This window comes from Arvicola amphibius, chromosome 12 (assembly GCF_903992535.2).
Source record: "Arvicola amphibius chromosome 12, mArvAmp1.2, whole genome shotgun sequence".
Lineage (NCBI taxonomy): Eukaryota > Metazoa > Chordata > Mammalia > Rodentia > Cricetidae > Arvicola > Arvicola amphibius.
The window spans coordinates 122,546,503-122,568,133 of NC_052058.2; the positions used below are offsets into that span (position 1 = coordinate 122,546,503).

The window sequence follows — 21,631 nt, forward strand, 5'->3', positions numbered from 1 at the left end:
GAAACTGCCTTGAAAGGGCTTTTCAACTTGAGCTTCCCCCAGCTTTGGGAGGAAGGAGAGGGCAGTTGGGTGCTCTCACCCCATGCACTAACAGGAATTAAGAGAGCAGAAAGTGGATTTTGTGGCCCATTGTGAAGTGTGTCTCTTGAGCCCTAGGGTTCCTTGTTCACATGTCTGGAGCAACCCATCCTTTTGTAATCCCTGCTTACGACATCAGACATTTCATGTATGTAATCTCTACTTAGAGATATGTTGCCCTTTTCTGATCTGTACTTTACAAAAAATGTACTATATGGTCCAGAGAGTGAAGTATGGCAGCCATACTTTTGATTTTGAATGAACAGGCTTCCTAACTACATAGCAAGCCAGAGTAAAAACATAAATAGAAACCAGCAGATGCACAGACAACAATGCATCCATCATTAAACTGAGCTCTCAGCATCCAGCAGAAATTGACTGAGGAAGTCACCCGGAGTCCTTAGTGTAGTAAAAGAACATTACATCATATTAGAGATGACGCCATCAAATCAGGTGCTTACAGCATCCATCAGAAACGGACTGGGGAAGTTGAGGCACCAGCTGGAGTCCTGCTTGAGCTTTCTCTCCATGTTTGAGTTTCCCACAGCCCAGTTTGTGGCTTCCCCAGGCACTTTTATGTCATGGATGGACAGTAGTGACATCTGTTGGGAATGGCTCACCTTCCAGTGGTGCTGCTCTCTTCCCTCCCTGTCACAGTGATGGGGCCAGTCCTTGGAAGACACTTTTAGACAGACATGTTTAGGTCTGAAATGGAGACGGGGCAACAAGGCTCCAGAGCCAGCTTCTCATTGAGTTCAAACAGCATGTGACAGTTTGCTCATACAGTGTGTTTTTTTTTTTTGTTTTTTGTTTTTTTTTTTTTTTTTTGGTTTTTCGAGACAGAGTTTCTCTGTGGCTTTGGAGCCTGTCCTGGAACTAGCTCTTGTAGACCAGGCTGGCCTCGAACTCACAGAGATCCACCTGCCTCTGCCTCCCGAGTGCTGGGACTGAAGGCGTGCGCCACCACCGCCCGGCTACAGTGTGTTTTAAAACATGTAAGGAATCTAGGTAATCAGTCTTCCCTCCTCCCTCCTTTTCTCTTTTGAGACTTGTCCAGGCAGTCTGGAGCTCCCTATGCTCCTGCCCTGGCCTCCCAAGATGCTGGGCCTGCAGGGGTTGTGCAACCACACCTGGCTGCCATTTCAGTCTTCTTCCCTCTGTTTCTGCTCCAGGTGCCTTCTGAGGTTCATGCACTGAAGGCTTGTCTCAGTGGGGGAATCTCAGTGCAGGGAACGTTCTGTCCATCAACAGTAGCCTGTACAGCTAAAAAGAAGAATCACAGGGGCCGGAAAGATGGCTCGGTGGTTAGAAGTACTTGCTAGTCTTGCAGAAAACCAGGGTCAGTTTTCAGCATTCACACCATGGTCTGCAAACTATCTGTGATTCCAGTCCCAGGGGATTTGACACCCTCTCAGGCCTCTGGGTATCAGGTACCCACAGACATCTATGCAAAACACTCATGTATAAAAATAAATACATCTTTAAAAAATTATAGGTTCTAGTGGTTTAACAGTCAGAATTCACATCAAAACTGGGTTCTTGGACTTGGGGTGGAAGTTTCAGTCAGCATGAGACCTGAGTTCCATCCCCAGAACCCTTGTGATTTAAAAAAAAAAAAAAAAAGGTCAGCCTAGCCTGCTTGGTGAGTTCCAGGCCTTTGAGAGACCCTGTCTGAACAACAAGATGGGTAGTTCCTGGAGTGGCAGCTGAAGTTATCTTTTGGCTTACACACACACACACACACACACACACACACACACACACACTCCCCACTCTGTTTCTCCTGATAAGCAGCCGTCTTCAGTCACAGGACTTGACTTGGGTAGAGCCAGGAGCCGGTGACTCCCTTGGGTGCTGCCTCCTGGTCCTCCAGGCCAGTGCATATGCAGTGCATGCATCTGAATTTCTTTATGGCCTGGAACAAATTCGTTTTTACCCTTGACTGAATAACTGGACTCCAGTCAATAAGTCGTTGTCTGGGCTGTGTGGAGCGTGAGCCATGGATACTGCCCATGAGCACTACGGGCCATGCCCTACTTCACACTGCCCCTTCCAAAGTGCGCACCGGTGCCTGACAGCTTATATGTTTCCTAAGACTCCACTGGATCATGCATGTATTTTTGCTACAGAATATTGTTTTTTAAAAAGTGTGTTTATATGTATCTGTATGTGGTTATATGCACATGAGCTCAGTGCCCTCAGAGGACGGAGGAGAGCATGGACCCTAGAGCTGGGGATGAAATCTGCAAGAGCTGCAAGTGCTCTTAATTGCTGAGCAGTTCTCCAGCTCCAGCATTCATATTTTAGAGGTCAGGCTGATGTCATCTGACCCAAATGTGTTTCTACAGATTGGGACACAGGTTCAGAGTCATTGAGCCATGCAGGCCAGCTGAGGGATTTGCCTGTAGCCCTCTGGTGCGTCTCTGCCTGATGGTGCTCAGTGGCTTTCCTTCAGAGAGTATTAAATAGAACACTCTTCTTTTTGAGTGTGTACCCCGTGCCTGCTGCTTGCCACACCACTGAGTAGGCGCAGCTATCCTGAAGCAAGGTGTCTGTTTTTACTGTGAGGAAGTTTGGCCTCTGGAGATACCATGACTTTGTTAAGGACACCCGGTGTAGGGAGACCCTGATACGGCTTTGCACCTTGCAGCTTAGAGGTTTGTGTCCACAGAGGTTTAGGGTGCAGCAGTTGTAGCCATGCCTTAAGGAGGGCGAATGCATTGGATGTCTCTTGCATCAGTCTTTGTCCTGGTGGTGGCGGTGGAGGGCTTTAAGTGAATACTCCTCTAAGCATCTAGAATCATTTGGGGCTAATAGTTCAGCCCCCAATGCTTACCCTAGACCATCCTGTTAAAGCCTTGGGGGCAGCCCAGGAATCTGCCTCCTGACTTTCCTTTCTGTCTGAACTACAGTGCTGGAGTAGAACTGAGGGCCAGGCAATCATGGATTTAAACACATATTACTGTGTGTGTATCCATGCGTACTGTGTGAGGTCAAAGGATGACTTTGTGGAATCGGTTCCCTCTGTCAGCCTTGATATGGGGTCCTGGACTTGATCAGGTCTTCAGGCTTGTGCAGTAGGTGCCTTAGCCAGTTGAACTCCTGCTGACCTAGGAACCTGGATTTTCACAAGTGCCGTGCTAATAGCAAAATTAGAAAGTTTTAAACTCGGAAATTTACATAAACAAAAGTTACTACAGCTACTTAAGCAAACTTTTCAGTTTTTCAGCATTGAAAAACAAGATTTTGGGGATGGGCTGAAAAAAAGATAAATAGCATTATTTTGGGGTACCCGGTCTTCTTTCCCTCTGTCCCCAAAGCTGTTGTAGCAGCTAGCTCAGCTAACTTTGGCCGACAAGACTGCATGCAGGCATCACAGGCTAACTGTTCTCTAAGACACTTGGTCTTTAGTTTTCTTTCCTTGCCTTCCAGATAAAGTTGTACACCAAGCATGGGACTTTGAAATACCAGACAGACTGTGCTCCTAACAACGGCTACTTTATGATCCCCTTGTATGATAAGGTAAGAGGCAGAGGGTCTTCAGTCTTCATCCAGTGACTCTTATAAAAGGAAGTAGCTAATTAGCGTTCCCAAAGACTGTGGTGACAGGAGATGGCCTCCCCATGTGCAAACACTTATTTGTATTGTAATGACCAGTGGGATGTAGATTTCCCACAGCTGAGTGGATACAGTGGGGCACATTTGGCAATATCTCCAGGCATTCTGGCCCCCACAGCCTGATGGGGTGCTGCAGGCATCTTAGCGGCAGGAGGAGTGAGCGGGACAGCTCTCAGGGCTGCCGTTTATTCCAGCTGTCACTTGCCAGGATTGCAACACTCAGATTGCATAGGCTCAGGTGTTCACCTTTAAGAAATACTTGTTTATTTTGTATGTAGGGTGGGAGTGGGTACTGGCTTGCCTGCCACGGTGTGTGTCAGAGGTAGCACTCTCCTGCTACCTTTTTGTGGGTCTCTGGACTTGAACGCAGGTCATCAGGCTGGCACAGCAAGCCCTTCATCCACTGTGTTAGCTGGCCAGCAGGGTCTTTACAGCACACAGATGGGCTTCCACATGGCACTCTCCTTGCTGCTAGATGGGAATTTCTGGGTGTCTAGCTTCAGCCTGGAAAGGAGTCCAGCTGCCATCCTTAAGAGAACCTGGTGTAGGATTTTATTTCAGATGGGTTGTTTGGGGTAAAGTAATCACATTGTACTCCATCTGCCCTGGCCTTCAGGTCTCTTGCTTTCACCTTTCATGGTTTTCCTTGTAGGGAGATTTCATCCTGAAGATTGAGCCTCCGCTGGGCTGGAGTTTTGGTAAGTGAGCTGAGTGACAGAGCACTTTGCAGGGGACCACACTGCGCTGTCATTTTCTTAAAAGAGCATCCTTTGTGGTTTGTACCTCTTTCTGGAAAAACTGCCATGGCAGCTTCAGTTCATTACACAGTCTAGACACTAACTGGGACCTTCTTTCTGTTGAAGGCCGGGGCTATTTCTGTTTTGGGTCTCGCTGTGCAGCCTGAGCTAGCCTCAGACTTGGTGTCTTCCTGCGTTAGCCTCCTGCAGTTGAGGTTACAGATGTGCGCTACCACGTCTCGCTCCCCTTCCTGCCTCCCCCCCCCCCCCAGGAGTGTTTAAACGTAAAATTTGCCCCACTGCAGAATCCAGATGTATATGGACTGGGGATGATGGCTCTTTGGAGGGAGACTTGTGTTCAGGCACTGGAGGATCCTGTCTGTAGCCTGTGTACAAAAGTGGCACCCGAGGGATTCCTTACCTTGACAAAAGGCCACCTGATAAACCCCATTTCAGTAAAGTTGAGGCATCCCAGGAGACTGGAGGGAGCCAGCCAGCCAGACCATGGAGCAGAAGCCACTTTCATGGCCTCGGAGACTTGTTTCTGCTCCCTCTAGTCTGGGCTTCTTATCGAACTGTTCTTCCAGATTTGGGCACTGAATGTAGCGGAGTCACTCAAATTTTCTCTCTCACTCTGTAGACCAGGCTGGCTGTGAACTCACAGAGAACCATCTGCCCTTCCCTCCCGAGTGCTGGGATTAAAGGTGTGCCAACTCTTCTCTTTTTTTTAATGGAGGGAATTTTTGCAATGTACACACACCTGCCTAGTTTCCAGATAATACGATAGAATTTCATGCTGCATTGTTCACTAACCTGTAGCACTTACAGGTGACCCTGTCCTCACCTTGTAGATTGACAGGTGCTCTGTTTCTTTCTGTGTTAAGGATTGAACCCAGGGGTCTTGTGTATGTGGTGTCTCTAGCCCTTGTAACAGCTTTGCTTTGTATGTGTGTGTTCTTATTTTGCCACAGGGTGATACGAGTTGTACAGACTGGCCTTGAACTCTTTGTTGCCCAGGCAGGCCCTTGATCCTATAATCCTTTTGCTTCAGCCTCCAAGTAGCTGGGATTAGAGTCTGAGCCACCACACTCCATTTAGGTCATTTTGTTTTGAACTTGAGCAAAATGAAATCATACAGGCTGCTTTTTTTGTGTCTGGTTTCTTCTAGTCTTGTTTATGATGCTTTATTGTGTGTGGCTCTAGGTCATTTTCTCTGCTGTATAGCATTCTTTTGTGTGTGTAAGTTAGGGTTTCTGCTGTTGTGCTAAAACACCCTAACCAAAGGCAACCTGGGAGGACAGTGTTTATTTCAGCTCACATTCTCAGGTCAACACCAACACCGAGGAAGCTGAGGCAGGAATTGGGGCTGGAACTAAGCAGAGGACATGGAGGAAAAAGAAAATGCTCCAGGGGGCTGGAGAGATGGCTTAGAGGATAAGAGCACTGGCTGCTCTTCCAGAGGTCCTGAGTTCAATTCCTAGCAACCACATTGTGGCTCACAACCATCTGTAATGAGATCTGTCACCCTCTTCTGGCCTGCAGGCTTACATGGAGGCAGAATGTTGTATATATAATAAAGAAAGAAAGAAAGAAAGAAAGAAAGAAAGAAAGAAAGAAAGAAAGAAAATGCTCCATAGAACATCCTGATGGAGGCATTTTCTCAAGATTCTCTCTTCCCAGGTTTGTCTAGGTTTCTGTCAAGTTGACCAAAACGAACCAGCCCCACTTCTCCCCCAGTCCAGATGCTGATATCAGGCGTCTTCTTTAATCACTCCCCCCCACTGAGCCTGGAGCTCACTGATTTGGCTAGCGGGCTGGCCAGTGAGCCCTAGGAACCCTGTGTCTGCCTCCTCAGCGCTGGGCACAGATGCGTGCTTCTGTGCTGGGGACCAGACCAGGGTCTGACTGAGCCATCTCCCCAGCCCTTTCCTTGTGTTTTAAAAGCTCAACTTTCTACTGTGAACCTTCTGGTTTTCTAAAGAAAATGCATCATGTTGATATTAAAGGATCGGATGGTTGCCCTCAACATTTGTGAGGGATTGGAAGCTGGGCGGTGTGATTATTAGTAGTCAAACTGAGTCAGCCTGCTCTGCTCCTGTCCTCCCTGTGGGGTTCCTGTTGCCATGGAGCTGATGGTCCTCTTTAGGTCTGGAGCCAGCACTTGAGATTGGAGTTGTGTCACACACTCTGTGGAAAGATCCTTTAACCTTTTCATGACTCAGTTTACTTCTTGGTAAATTCTTGTGTCCCTTGAAAAATGCACTGGGCATGGTGCCTGGTCCAGAGTGAGTCCTTTGACCCTGGAGACTGTCCCAGGTGGTGAAGTGCTTCCTGTGTAAGCCCCAAGATCTGAGTTCAGTCCTTGTCAAAGCCAAGCGTGGTGATGTTCGTCTGTAACCGTAGAGCTGGAGCTAGGGACAACAGGATCCCTGGGCTGCTGACCAGTCGGCCAAGGCAAATGGATAGGTCCAGATTCAGTGAGAGACCCTGCCTTAAAAGCAAGGTAGAGAGCTATAGAGGAAGACAGCCGCCACTGATAGCTAGCCTCCAAATGCCTGTGCACCCACCCACCGGAACATGGGCCACAAGCACACACATACACCAGCAATACAGCCGCAGTGTGGAACTCGGCAAATCTCCAGTGCGCTCTGAAGCTTGTTCGGGAGCCCATTCCTTCTGCGGGGTGGGAGGAGACTTGTGCCTTCATTTTAGTTCTGATTACGTGAGGGCATTACGTCTAGAAATACTTAGAAGAGTCTGGCTGGGAAGTATGTTCCTTGCATGCATGCTGCCTTTTGTCTTTTGTTCCTACCTCTCCTTTCTTGATTTTTCCCCAGATCCAACCAGTGTGGAGCTGCACGTGGATGGCGTGAGCGACATCTGCACGAAGGGCGGGGACGTCAACTTTGTGTTCACTGGCTTCTCTGTGAATGGAAAGGTTTGGCTCCAGGCTCTGTCTGCTGTTCTCTACATTGCTCTGTTGTGTGCCACATCCTGTCACTGTTACAGAAGTGGGGCTCTTGTGCTCTTACGTCACCCACAGTGAGCTTCAGGGGTCTGTGATTTGTGCACCCTGGGTCTGCTTGATTGTGGGGGATGGCCTGTGGTGGGGTGCAGAAAGGGAAGGGCACATGCCCAGGACCTGAGTGTGCTTGCTGTGTGAGAGCGAGGTGCACTTCCTCCAGGGAAGCTCCTTCTCCCCTTCTCTTGGAGCTGCGCTGGGGAGGTGCTGTGTGTGTGTGTGTATGTGTGTGTGTCTGCTCCCAGCTCCATTTTCAGTGGAGCCCTCGTTCTTCCTCTCGCCGGCCCCCAAGTAGATGAGGGCTCTGCTGGCGAGGGTCCAGTGTGTAGACCTAGAAGTGCTCTTTTGTGCTGGAAGTGAGGCCCTCAAATGTCTCCTGTGGGTTTCTTACTACAAGAGGGGATCTTGGGTATTTTTCTTTCTTAGAGATTTGTAAAATAATGATAGACTTTTAAAAAGATTTTTAATTATGTGTGGATATGTATATTTGAATGTGGGTATCCTTGGAGGCCAGAGGCATCGGATTACCCTGGACCTGGAGTTAAAACAGTTCCAAACTGCCTGATGTGGGTGCTGGGAACCTAACTCCAGGCCCCTACAAGAGCAGTGTGCACTGGTAAGCAACCACTGAGCAGCCTCCAGCCCCACTGTGGTAGACATGCTGTCTTACATTCAGTGTTGCAGCATTTTACAGTCATTGTCCCCGCTTCACCAGTCCTCACTACATCCTCCTCAGAGAGGCCCTTGACACAAAGAAAAATGTTTTAGGTGCCCCTTTGTGCGCAGGAGCATGAAACAGGAGCCTTGGCTCCTTGGCTGGCTGAGCTGCCCACTGGGTGCTGACGTCCTCCTTCTCACAGGTCCTCAGCAAAGGGCAGCCCCTGGGTCCTGCAGGAGTTCAGGTGTCCCTGAGAAGCACAGGCACTGATGCGAAGATCCAGTCCACAGTCACACAGCCAGGAGGAAAGTGAGTGGAGTCCTGGAGCCAAGTCTGGCTGCTAGACCAGGCTGGTGGGCATGGGGAGTTTGGGTTGAGGGGGTGGGCTCAGATCCTGATTTGGCTCTTAAGCAAGTTCATGCTTTCGGAACCCACATTCCCTGAAGTGGGTGTCATCTGACCCACTGTGCAGGTGGGTGATTAATTACCAGCCACTGTTTGTAAAGGCTGTGCCCCAGCCTGGGTTTGGATGGGGCTCCTCCATTAATTACCAACACTGTCTATAAAGGCTGTGCCCCAGCTGGGTTTGGATGGGGCTCCTCCATTTGCTGTTTGGCTTGGGATAGTCACTTTACCCCCCTGCTTTGCTTTTCTAATTTACAGATGAAGGTAAAGAGAGGTTCCTGGGAAGATGAGTGTGATTGTTTCAGATTGGCCAGGTGGTGCTAATGAGCGTGTGCTGACTACAGACTAACACAGTTAGGGTTCAAAGACAGCGTTTTATCATTTACATGGAAACTGTTTTGTAGTTGGATCTGATGGCTATTTAGTTAACCTTGTGGAATGAAACGTAAAGAGCTGTTTAATTGAGCTGTGCAGTAGGGCGAGCACAGCTGAAACTGTTAGCAGATATGTTGGGTTAATACCGGAGTAATCAGAGCTGATACTTCTGAAAACATTTAGATCATTGTTACTTCAGCATGCAAAACCCAACCAACATGGTAACTGCAGTTAACAGTCAGCTTTTAGTGTGTTATCTGACTTCAAAGTCACTGTTGCTCGGCTGTCCCGGATCAGTGCTTGGTCTTGGTCTGGAGTAGTACCTGGCTGTGCTTCTTCCTGGCCTAGCTGAGACTGAGTGTCCTTCAGCCAAGTTCTTGGGACCAGAAGGGCCTCGGTTTTCCAGAATTTGGAATGTTTTCAGACACGCAATGTGTTAGTTAGTTTCTCAGTGCTAATAATCACAGCAGACTGGAGGGAGGCTCTATCTGACTCATGGTTTCAGACCATGGGCATTTAGCTTTCATGTTTCTTGGCCCCCTGCCCCAGTGACACACTTCCTGCAGTGAGGCCCTGCCCCTGCCTCAGTGACACACTTCCTGCAGTGAGGCCCTGCCCCTGCCCCAGTAACACACTTCCTGTACCGAGGCCCCGCCCCCTACCTACTGACACTCCTTTAGTGACACGCTTGCTCCCCACCACCTCCAAATGGCTCATCCTATCCCGAATCCATCAACGGCTGATCTGTTGGTTAGGCGAACCCCTCTGAACCCTGTACTGGGAACCGAGACTGCAGCACACGTGCCTTCAGGGACATCTGAGCATGGACTTCCTTTTGTCTGTGCATGTCTTAAGCATGCAGGCTGAAGTACTCATCCAGAATTTTAAATAATTACTACACTAAACAATTCCGTGGTAGAGAATTTTCTACTTTGGTGGTATAATATTGGTACTCAAAAAGTTCTGGATCTTGGATTTCTGATGTTCAAACGAAGGATGCCCAAGCTGTAGTTTGCTGCACGCCTGACCAGGAGCTGTCTTAAGCTCCTTTGCCCTGACTGTCTTAAGCAGTGCTCAGAGCGCATGTTGGGACCTGGAGAGTAGAAAGGCTAAATTAACAGTGCCGGAAACAATGGCCTCTTCAGCTTTATTGTAGCAAAGTAGTTCTCAAGCCCTGTCTGGACAACGTTTCATAGACTGCGGGAGAATGCAAATACTGCCTGTAGTAAGTTCCTTGTGGCAAAATTAGCTTCTGATTGGCAGGTGCCTTGTTCAGATGGAGCCTGGTATGGCTCTGTCTGTAGCTTTTGCAGTCCCATCTCAACTGGCCATGGCCTTAGCTCATCTGGAGTCTCTAGAAGTCTGTTTATTGGTTGATGGCTTCGTCACAGTTGTCTGCGAGAGAGGTCACTGACCTTGTTCAAAAGAGGGCATTACATCCTCTGGACCTGGGGTCACCTACACTCAGAACCAAACCTGGGTCCTCTGGAAGAGCAGCCAGTGCTCTTAGCCATTGAGACAGCTCTCTGGCGCCTACCTTGAATTTTCAGCTTTTCTGTCTCGGCCTCCTGAATACAGGAATTACAGGTCTATGTCACTATGCCTGGCTTTAGGGCCACTCTGTATTAGCCCCAGCCTGGGGCACAGCTCCTTCCTTCCCACTCCTTAGCTTTTACCTATTTTTTCTCCTCTCCATCCCTGTTCATGTCAATCAAGCCTGCCGATTATTGTGAGCTTACGCCAGGACTCCTGGAGCGGCTGGGAGTGTTGGCCCACTGTGTGCCAGCAGTGAGCAGAGTGGCTTTCCTTGCCTCCTGGCACATGGGGAGTGTTCAGTGAGTGAGTTTGGACAGAACTGGATTGAGTAGCTCTTGGAAGCCTACAGTAATTCTCACATAGTCCCTATCTAAAACCTGGGTTAAGTGATGTGCTGTTCTGTGTTTCTCAGGTTTGCATTCTTTAAAGTTCTTCCTGGAGATTATGAAATCCTCGCAACTCATCCGACCTGGGCTCTAAAGGAGGTAAGCTTCGTCCCACGTCTGTGGGAGTGCTATTTGGAAGCAATTGTGGGGATGAGTTTGGGATATGAAATAAGTCATAGTTTTCTCCAGATACCTTGAAAGAACCAGGGTGCTGAAGAAGTAGGTGTTGTGAGAGAAAACGCCCCTGCCACAGTGGTTGCCTCTGCTTCTGGCTTCTTCTTTAGGTGACAGTTGTGGCATTCTTGGCCATCCACTGTCACTGTATTGAGCTAAGTCAACACCAGAAATTCCCAGTGAAGTTTGTTCTTTTTCTGTCTAAAACAGAAATCGATAAATATGCTAATATTCTAGAGGCCTATTGTCCATGTTCCCTGGGAGAGGGAGATCTCCAACAGCCTATGATTGTTCAGGGAGAGTGGGTTGCATGTCGTCATATCTGAGTGTCAGCGGCAGCAGTGAGCGTGTGAGCCAGAGAAAACTTCTTGTTTCAAGGAAAGAAACAACAGTGATTTCCTTTTTGGTTTAAATTTTCAATTTTATTCTGCTTGGTATTTGAAAATTTAATCAGACATGACTGAGTAGTAGCAGTGTTCATTGAAAGAGTGTCTAAGCAAGGTGTGATAGCTTATGCCTGTAATTCTAGAACCTGGGCACTGAAGCAGAAGGGTCACAGCGAGCTTTGCAGTCCGGGCTCCATCGTGAGTTCTGGATCAGCCTTGGCCATTGAGTGAGACCTTAACTCAAATAAAGACAGCCAAGAAAAGACCCAGACTGTCTAAAAGGTTGTGAGTGCTTAGAATGTCATCAAGGCCGATTCTAAAATAGTACAGTAATTGAATGTTTTTGAATAAAAATAAATAATAAAGCAAAACATGGTATGATAAGTTTGGCTAACAGTTACTTGGCCGGGTCAGTGCTTCTGGCTCTGGTTCTGTTTTGTCAACATGGGGTGTTGGCTACCCTGAGGGAGCAGGGGCTCTGGTCCTGGCTTTGTCTCTGTCAGATTTTGGTTAGCAGGGGCATTGCTTGGTGGCTGTGGATTGCATTCTGTACGCATGAAGCCGCTCTGCAACAGCAAAGGAAAACCAGCCTGCTCATTAAAACACAAATTGGGGGGTCAGAGAGATGGCTCAGGGTAAAGCCTAAGAGCCTGTGTTCAGTCCCTGGGGCCCACATGGTGAAAGGAGATTTTTAGTTGCCCTCCAACTTCCATGTGTGCTATGGTGGCCCCACCCCAACAAATAAATATTTCTATTTGAAGAAGAAGTTGGGGGTGATGGTGGTACTCACCTTTTATCCCAGTACACCGGAGGCGGAGGCAGGTGGATCTCTGTGAGCTCCAGGACAGCCAAGGTTGCACAGAGATGCCCTGTCTCGAGTTGGACTGTGAGAGGGGAGGGACGTGAAGGAAGGGTCGGTCAGTGCGGGGTCACCACCCACACAGGGGGTGCCACCATCTCACACGTCCTTCATCCACTTTGCATAGAAAAGAAGAAATTACAGGGCTCAGTGGGTAGTGCTTGCCATGCAGACCTGACAGCGTGGGCACGTGAAAGATTGTCTGCAATCCCAGTACTCCATGGGGAGATGGGAGGAGAATCCCTCATAGCTCTCGGGCCTCCCAGACTGGTGTACACAGCTGAAACCACAAGCAGCTCTGCCTCAAGCGAGGTGGAAGGAAGGCTAGGACTGCCACCTCAGGTTGTCCTCTGACCCCCACATGCACTCCATGACATGCGCATCTGCACTCAACACATGAACACACAGTGGCTGCGTTGTTCTCTGCAGCCAGCCCTCCTTGGCTGAGGGTTCCATATTTGTTGCTTCAGCCAGTCTCAGATTCAACCAGCTATGGATTAGATATATGTAGGCATTTTTCTTATTCTTGATTTTCAAATGGTAAATACTGCTTGTTGTGTTGGATACGGAAAGTAATGGAGGTTTAGTATTCGGGAGATGTGTATACCTCTGTACACGCAGTATGCTGTTATAAAAGGGCCTGGTACCTGAGGCTGTCTGAGTGTGGGATGCTTGTGTTTGTAATTTTATTATGAATTCTGTGTTCATACTGCCTTTTTAGTTAAAAGTTTAAACATGTCCTTGTGTTGCTTAGTGTTCTTGAAGGACTTATTTTTTTTGTCTATTTCCTTTTGAGACTGTTACATTGCATCCCAGGCTGGCCTCAAATTCACAGTCTTCTTCCTACTCCTGTGTTGGGCTGTCAGGGTTTAGCGCTGTTGAAGCTAAGAACTCTTCTTCTTTTTTCTAGGCAAGTACCACGGTGAGGGTGACGAACTCCAATGCTAATGCAGCTGGTCCCCTCATAGTGGCTGGCTATAATGTGTCCGGCTCTGTCCGCAGTGACGGGGAGCCCATGAAAGGGGTGAAGTTTCTTCTCTTTTCTTCTTTAGTAAACAAAGAGGTAAGCATAGAAAAGTAAAGAACCAAGATCGGGGGTGGGGAGTGGCAGTAGTGGTTGGTTGTGACCTGGATGTTTAAGAACACCGTATCTCCAAGGACTGTCTGCACCACGAGGCCGTGGAACTGGGAGATGCTTGGGTTCTGGCCAGGCTCACACAGTATCTGCTTCTACTGCCTGTTGCTCTGTGGTATCCTGGGTGTGTCACTTCTCTTCCTTGGCCAGTTTTCTTATCGTTGGGGAGAAACCTCACCAGTTTTCCTAAGAAGACTGTGCATTTTTAACTTCTGAGGCCAGGTGTAGAGATTTGTGTTCCATTTGCCTGCATTAACTTCTTGCAAGAAACCCATGCATTGACCTCTAGAAGCTGGCCTGGTCTTGTTTGTGGCTGTTGGGTAATCGGAACATGGAAATTTCTTCTTCCCTGACATAGGATGTCCTGGGCTGCAATGTGTCCCCGGTGTCCGGGTTCCAGCATCCAGATGAGAGCCTGGTTTATCTGTGCTATGCGGTCTCCAAAGAAGACGGCTCGTTTTCTTTCTATTCCTTGCCGAGTGGGGGCTACACTGTGGTGAGTGAGTGGGTTTCTCTCTGTACAGGACACTGTGGCGTGAGAAGAGCCCCTGCCCTTTAAGCGTTGTGTGAGTCAGCTTTCTGTATGATGACACACTACTTGAGCTAAGCCAACCGAAAGGAATAAAGGTTTATCTTGGATCATGGTTTCAGTTTCTGGCTGATTACCCTCTTGCTTTTGGGACTGAGGTGAGGCAGTAGGGTGTGGTTGAAGCCTGTGGTAGAGGAAATCTATTCACTTCCTGGAGGCTGGGGGTGACAGATTGGGGAGAGCAGAAGGCTGGGATTCTGAATGACCTGACGTCCTTCCTTCAGGCCCTGCTTCCTACAGGTGCTGCCACGTCCCAGCAGTGCTGACACACATGCTTCCAGCACAGGAGTGGCCTTTTCACATGGCAGCACGTTCCTCCTACCGCCACATCCATAGTTATCCTGGGGCACGTGTGGCACATGGACTGCATGTTGGATGTGCCTGCTAGTACATAGGATTTTGGGGGCCTTTCAGATCCAAATCAGTAGTAGATATTGAATAGTCAAATAAATGGTGAGCCTGTATCCATGAGCACTCAGCCAAGCAAAGATAGATTGAATGTCCCTAAAGCTAAAAATCCCCATATCTAAAACACTCTGAAATCTGAATACATTATAGAGTTTGCCATCAGCTTTTGTCTCTTTGTCTGTACGGTGTGTGTGGAATGCAGTGGATCTCAAGTTCAGACTTGGACCTGTCCACAAGATGTCTTACCGTGCACTGCAGGCACTCTGGCATCTGAGCAGCTCAGTGGGGATACCCTGGGGATCACAGCCCGAACTGACACGAGACATGGAGCACAGGGCTCCATTAGACCAGCAGCTGGGATTCACGTTCCTCTGGTTGTGTTGGCTGCTAGGCCCAGGTGAATACTGACTGTAGAATTGTGCGGTGCATTCTTCATAATCAGCAGGCCCCTCCTTCTAGGTGCCGTTCTACAGAGGAGAGAGGATCACCTTCGATGTGGCGCCTTCTAGGCTTGACTTCACTGTGGAGCACGACAGCCTGAGACTCGAGGTAAAGCTGCATAGCGCCCTGGAGGCAGGCGTTTGGGATCCTAGCTCTGGGCTCAGATGTTGCAAACTTGTCCACGTCAACATCCTGCCCAGAATGACTGTTGGAGGACGTGGATTCTGTGCCCTAGCCTGGGGTACACTAGATATCCCACCTCTCTTACACAGCGTCTTCATCTCGCAGAGCTAGCTGGAGTCTGGTCAGTGCTGCTCTTTCAGTGAGGTGCCCACTGAGTGCCCATGGCTTGTGCTTTGGGTCTGTTCCATACTGACCATGCAGTATGGGCTTCAGTGGGCAACAGTCTTTCTGGAAGTTGTATTTTGTGACGGGAAGAGCCAGTGCCTGTTTAGATAAGCAAGTTAGTAAGTGTGCTAGAAGATGTACACACTGGAGCAGAAGAAGGGCTGTGCAGCTCAGGATGGGGATGCAGGGCTGCATGTTGTTGCATCACGAGTCACCTCTGAGGCTGATACCGGGCTACCGCCTAAAGGGGAGTTATCCCTAAAATGTGTGGTGAGTGCAAAGGTCTCAGGGCAGGAGTGCCCCTGAGGAGGCCAGGGGAGCTGTAGTGGGGGAGGACAGAGCTAGGAGAGTTGATGGTGTAGACCTTGGCTGGCCATTTCTCTCCACTGCTGCTGGGACTTGGGTACTGCTGAGGAGAGGTGATGAGGAAAGCTGGCCTGGGCAGTAACCATGTGAGCTCAGAAGAGCACGGCCCTCAGAGGGGCTGGTGAGATGTTCAGAAGACATGGTAAATGTGTTTTCATTGTTCTTCTGTGTCTTTAGTTACAGACATGGAAGTGGTCCCTGCTGGCAGCTTGCAACACAGAGGAAGTGCCCTAAGGAGGGGTACTTGGCAGTTGTGCTAGTGAAAAGTTATTCTCTGATTTTTTATAATGCACTGAAAAGCAGCCCTCTAAAATAGCAGTCAAGGGAGCTGGCCCCGCCTTCTAAGGTTGCATTAGGACACCTAAATCCAGGAGGCCAGGAAAATGAACATTGAGCCTTTATTGCCTGCATTGACCTTGCAGGAAGGGTGTGACAGGTACTTGGGCAAAGTACCAGACAGTGGTCAGATGCAGGCTTTAACCCGCAGTGTACAGAGTTTCAAGTGAAGGCCTAAGATGTTCCATCAGGCCAGGGAAGCTTCCCCATTTCATCTGTGTGCTTCAAGCACGTGGCACGTCGTAAGCGTTGAGAACGTCTGTTGGATATGTGAGTTAATAAGTGGATAAATAGCCAGCTCACCACTTACTTTCAGAAGATTATCCCTGAATCAGAAGGAAGCCATTTTCTTATTCTTCCTCTCCCCTCCTCTGTACACTCTTCCTTTTTTGGTTTGAGACAGTACCATTATGATCCTCCTGGCTTAGCCAGTTGAGTACTGAGATCACAGGCATGTGCTGCCTGGGTGCTTAGTGCCCCCATGCCCTGTACAACCGGTTATACCTGGTGCTTGCAGTCCAAGGGTGTGTTGTGCTAGGCTAAAGTTTTGCCACTTTCAAGCTCTCTTTCAAATAATGCATACTTTGTAGCATGTAGCTGAGGCAAAAGGGCTCAACTGAGCCTGCAAAGTCACATTTGAACCAGAGGGGGATGAGATGTAGGGAATCAGTCGGGCCTTTTAGACGCTGAGGAGTTTGAAGATAGAAAATTAGGTTGGTGATATCTCACCCAGATAGCTTACCTGAGAAACCAAAGGTCGGGGGCTTGGAGCTCAGTGCTACCCAGGAGAGCCCAGGCTTGGTGCTTGGAGCAAACAGGGCACACACAGAGAAGGCATGGGGCTGTGTGGTGAGAGACTTTGCAGAGGAAGGGTGGACTGAAGGAATCTGGCCTGGGATCTTAGGTGTGGGCTCTTGGACTTTGAAAGGGGAGGGTAGGTCATTGATCTCAGATAATGGTGGAGTATGTTGGGGTTTCAGATGATGCTGAAGGGACATGCTATGGGTGAAGGGAAGGGCTGTGGGTCACAAGTAATGTTGGGGGTGACAGGTTGGTGGTCCAGGGAGATGCTGGGGTCCTAGGAGATGCTAGGGGACAAGCTCGGGTCCCAGGGGATACCGGGGGACAGATAGGCTGGAGTTCCAGGAGATTCTGGGGGAGGGGTTGGAGTCCCAGGAGATTCTGGGGGACAGGCTGGGGTCCAGGAGATGCTGTGGGATAAGGTGGCTTGTATTTGAGAGGCTGGAGACAGGTGGGATTCACCAAAGTAGGAACATGTGGATGGGGCTGCGGAGGGAGCAGGAGAGGGCAAAGCTGGGGAAGCCCACAAGCCAGAAGCAGCAACCTGGCTTGGGGAGTGAGCCTGACGGCTGTTTTATTCTACTCTGGTGACTGTTCACGTATTGGAAATGCATCTGAGAAGATAGATGCTGCGAGGGAGAGGGCCCTGGCTGGAACTAGAGCTGCAAGGGCCAACATGTGGTGCTGGCCAGAAAGGGGTCTTAGTGTCTTGGGCATGTGAACACCTATTCTTCACTTTGCAGCCCGTGTTCCATGTCATGGGCTTCTCTGTCACTGGGAGGGTCTTGAACGGACCTGAAGGAGAAGGTGTTCCAGAGGCTGTGGTCACCCTGAACAACCAGATTAAAGGTTAGTCACCCTGAACAGCAGGTTAGAGGTGGGCAGGCATGGTGGTCCCGAGTGTGCTCAAAGGCTCCGTTTGAATCCTGGAGCGATAGAGACACAAGGGACAGAATCTCCATGGGACACAAGGATGGGCTTATCTTTCGTTCACATGCTTTGGTTTCAGTCAGAACAAAAGCTGACGGCTCCTTCCGCCTAGAGAACATAACGACAGGGACGTACACCATCCATGCTCAAAAGGAGCATCTCTACTTTGAGATGGTCACCATCAAAATTGCACCCAACACCCCGCAGCTGGCAGACCTCATTGCTACTGGGTAAGTGTGCTGTCTGGTCAGGGTAACTTGAGGAGGAAAGGGTCTGTCTGGCTAACACTTCCATATCACAGTCGTCAGAGTGAAGTCAGGCAGGGTCTGGAGGCAGGAACTGAAGCGGAGGCCATGGATGGCTGCTTACTGGCTTGCTCAGCCTTCTTTTTTATATACCCAGACCACCTGCCTAAGAGTGGCACCGTCCTCAGTGAGCCGGGCTCTCCCACATCAGTGATCAGTCCAGAAAATGAACCACAGGCTTGCCTACAGACCCACCTGGCGGGACCATTTTCTCAGTTGGGATTCCTTCTCCCCAAATGCTTCCAGCATGTGTGAAGTGACATAAACCAGCCAACCCACGGCCGTGCAGTCTTGGGTGTGTCCTAGCACCTGTCTTGGCAGTGGTGGAGCAGAAGATGAGCCTTGACCTGACTGTATTTCTGCCCAGGACTCACCCAGTTCCAATAGCTGTCGAGAGTCAAGCTGGCTTTCTTTTGGAAAGATGAGAGCTGAGTCTTAATAACTGAAGACACTTGCGTGTTGGACTCTTAAGATTGATTTCTTTTGCTTTTAAGTTAAAATGGGTTTGTTAAAGTGGAAAAAGAAGGTTTTGGTAAATGTGCTTCCTGCCACTCCTAACAACTTGAATTTGATCCTTGGGAGCCATGTGGTAGAAGAAGGGAATAGGCTTGTATAAGTTGTCCTTGACCTCCACATGTATACAAACACTATCTGTCTGTCTGTCTGTCTATCTATCTATTTATCTTAGAAAAATCTCTCTGAAGCGAGCACTTCCCTTGTCTGATCCCAGAGGGCTTTGTTGTCTCTGATGGCGGTGCATGTTGAGGTGTTCTTGGAGATGTTTCCGGTTGTTGGTAGAGTTAACCATGTAGTCACTGATTACATGCGTGTCAAGGACGGAATGGAAAGACGTTTAGGGGTTTGCAGCCTAGAGAGGTGTTGCTGAGACAGGTAATGAGGGTTCAGGTTTGGTGTCACATGATCACTAGGTGGCACACTCTCCTAGATGTTTGAATCTGTGTCCATCCTGATGATTGGCATTCCTAGGCTGGTCAACTGAAAGTGGAATACCAGCATTGCAGGGGCTGGGGAGCCTGAATAGGTGAGGTCACAGGAACTAAGAAACTGAGTGTTAGGGACAAGGACAGGGTGGTTGCTGACACCAAAGCTAGGAGCCTAGTCACCAAGGAAGCATTGCGACCTTTCAACTTCGAAGGAAGTCAGTTATCCTTAGAAAATAATTCTTGGGTTCAAGTCCTGTTCCTCTCCCCTTTGCTTCTGTGTTGGAGCATCCATGCTAGGTTTCAGCTGCAAGTCTGTGAATGCTCCTGTGCCAGGGCTGCACATGTGACAAGGAACTGAGCTCGAGTGGTAAGGATAGGTTGTCAGCGCCCAGCTCCCAAAGAGAGATGCTTGCAATTTTGAATTGTGCCAGAAAGAGATTGGGGCGCTCTGAGAAGACCTTGGGTAGATTGGGGTGGGAGTGGTAGCTCTGAGGCCTTAGGAGGGTCAAGGGAAGAAAGTGCCGGTGTCCCAGGCAGGAAGGCAGCGTTCAGAGGGGCTGAACCAGTGAGGCCAGAGGCTGGTGATGGTGATGGCCTTTGACCACGTTCCTGAGGTACAGGGACAGCCTTGCGCACGGAGACCATGGGGTCAGCAAGGGCATGACAGAGATGGACTTTCTTGCCTGCTGGGTGGGTAGGAATTGTTGGGAAGTCAGAGTGTTGGCAGATGGTGCAGATAGGAGCCTGTGGCAATCATCTGGAGGAGATGGGGCTAGGGTGCCTTTGCCCTGGGCGCTGGCAGGAGAGGAGAGGAGAAGCCGGCACCACTGCAGAGTCAGTTGACACAGTGCCAGGCCCCAGCTTTTATTTGAACAACCGGTGTCTGTGTACATGTGATAATTAAAGTTACTCGCATTTGTTTTGTATGTATGAGTGTGCCTACATGTATGTCTGTCTGTATACCATGTCCGTTCCATGCCCTTTGGAGGGCAGAAGAGGGCATCAGAGCCCCTGGAACTGGAGTTGCAAACAGCTGTAAGCTGCCGCGTGGGTGCTGGGAATCAAACGCAGGTCTCTCTGCAAGAGTAGCCAGTGCTCTTAGCTGCTGAGTCCTCTCCCCAGCCTCAATTTTATTTTTAAAATCTTATTACACTTATTTATTTATTTATGAGTCATGTCGTGTCGTGCCTCCCTCCCCCCCCCCCCCCCGCCCCTGTGTGTCTGTACCTGTGCCGTGGCACTCATGTGGAGACAGGTCTCTCCACAACATGGGTCTTGGGGATTGAGCTCAGGTCATCAGGCTTAGCAGCAAGTGCCTTTTTACTCACTGGACCATCTTGCTGACCCAAGATTTATTTTTCTTTTAAATTAAGTTTTATTTTTGGTGTCTGTGTGTGTGTGCACATATGTAAATGGGTGTCTGGGGAGCCAGAAAAGGGTCTCAGATCTCCTGGAGCTGACTGAAAATGAGGACATGGCCGCTCCTAGGTGTGGTTAAGGAGAAGGTGTATTGTAGATCTGAGGGAAAGGACAGCCAGAGGCCCCTGGAAGGGTCCGGACAGAGCATGGCTGGTAGAATAGACCAGGCCACAAGTGGACAGAGAGCAGAGTGTGGTAGAGGGGAGACAGAGTCTGAGCGAAGAGTAGGAGGGGCCATGAGAGCACATGAGAAGGATCAGCTGGAGAAGCTGGGGAGGGGAACGAAGAAGGGGACATGGGTGAGTAGTGCCGAGAGGAACCAGGACTCTGAAACTGCCTGGAAGAGCCTGTCTGGAGAGCCTGAGGCCGGCATCTACTTTGATATGTTACTAGGCACCTCAGCCATTTGTCCTGAATTTCTTTGGGACCTAATAGGTGTTTCAGGGGATTGTGGACCCCTGAGATGGGTGCTGAGAATTGAATGCAGGTCCTGATTGCGTGCTCTTAACCACTGAGCATCTCTCCAGTTCTCATCTTTTTTCCTTCTTTTGTTTTTTTCTTCCTGTTTTGAAACAGGGTTTCTCTGTGTAGCTTTGGAGCCTGTCCTGGAATTCTCTCTGTAGACCTTGATCTCACAGAGATCCGCCTGTCTTTGCCTTCCTAGTGCTGGGATTAAATGTGTGCCCCACCAGTGCCCAACTAGTCCTGATCCTTTAAAAAAAAAACAACTGTTTGACAAGTTAAGAATGTAGAAACCATTGGGCATGGTGGTTTAGTCTACCTTTAATCCCAATACTGGGGAGGCAGAAGCAGGCTGATCTCCATGAGTTTGAGGTCAGCCTGGTCTACAGAGTGAGTTCCAGGACAGCCAAGGATACACAGAGATACCCTGTCTCAAAATACCAAAAAAAAAAAAAAAAAAAGAATGTAGAAGCCTCTCTTGGATGACAGTCACCACCTGGGAAGGTGGTGAGCCCTTCACTCGCTCCTGAACAGCACAGCCGTCTGCAACCATTCCTTGAGCCTGTCCCTATTGTCCAATTGGGTCAGACATCAGTTTCTCCAGCATTTTGTTTGGCCCATGATTGTCAGAAGCACAAGGTTCTTTAGTATCGTTCTTTCCAAAGCAGCAGCTGATGTTTGCCTCCCGTGATGGCTTAAGATGAGATTTGACCTTTAGTGAGTTAGAGAGATGGCTGGCCTCCTGATGGTGTCTTAGCTGCACACCAGACATGGAATTGGGACGCAAACCTCAGGCCCTGACGGGTGCTCTTGCAGGCCTTGGGGAGCAGCTGGACCTGCTGTGTGTTTCTTGAAGGGCCTCGTTATCTGGAAGCAGGAAGCCAGGTCCTTCCCATTCATAGGGCTCTGCCTT

At 49.2% G+C, this 21,631-nt stretch overlaps 1 protein-coding gene across 2 annotated transcripts in view; it reads left to right on the top strand.

The window, feature by feature from the left end:
• LOC119802783 (nodal modulator 1) overlaps positions 1-21,631 on the top strand; it is a 59,676-nt gene that overhangs the window by 1,292 nt on the left and 36,753 nt on the right. For both annotated transcript variants that reach the window (XM_038313918.1, XM_038313919.2), the window contains exons 2-11: positions 3,511-3,600; positions 4,349-4,394; positions 7,271-7,371; positions 8,316-8,422; positions 10,842-10,914; positions 13,145-13,297; positions 13,728-13,865; positions 14,826-14,915; positions 17,402-17,507; positions 17,668-17,818. In XM_038313918.1, coding sequence (XP_038169846.1) covers positions 3,511-3,600; positions 4,349-4,394; positions 7,271-7,371; positions 8,316-8,422; positions 10,842-10,914; positions 13,145-13,297; positions 13,728-13,865; positions 14,826-14,915; positions 17,402-17,507; positions 17,668-17,818 — 1,055 coding nt within the window. The remainder of the gene's footprint in view (positions 1-3,510; positions 3,601-4,348; positions 4,395-7,270; positions 7,372-8,315; positions 8,423-10,841; positions 10,915-13,144; positions 13,298-13,727; positions 13,866-14,825; positions 14,916-17,401; positions 17,508-17,667; positions 17,819-21,631) is intronic.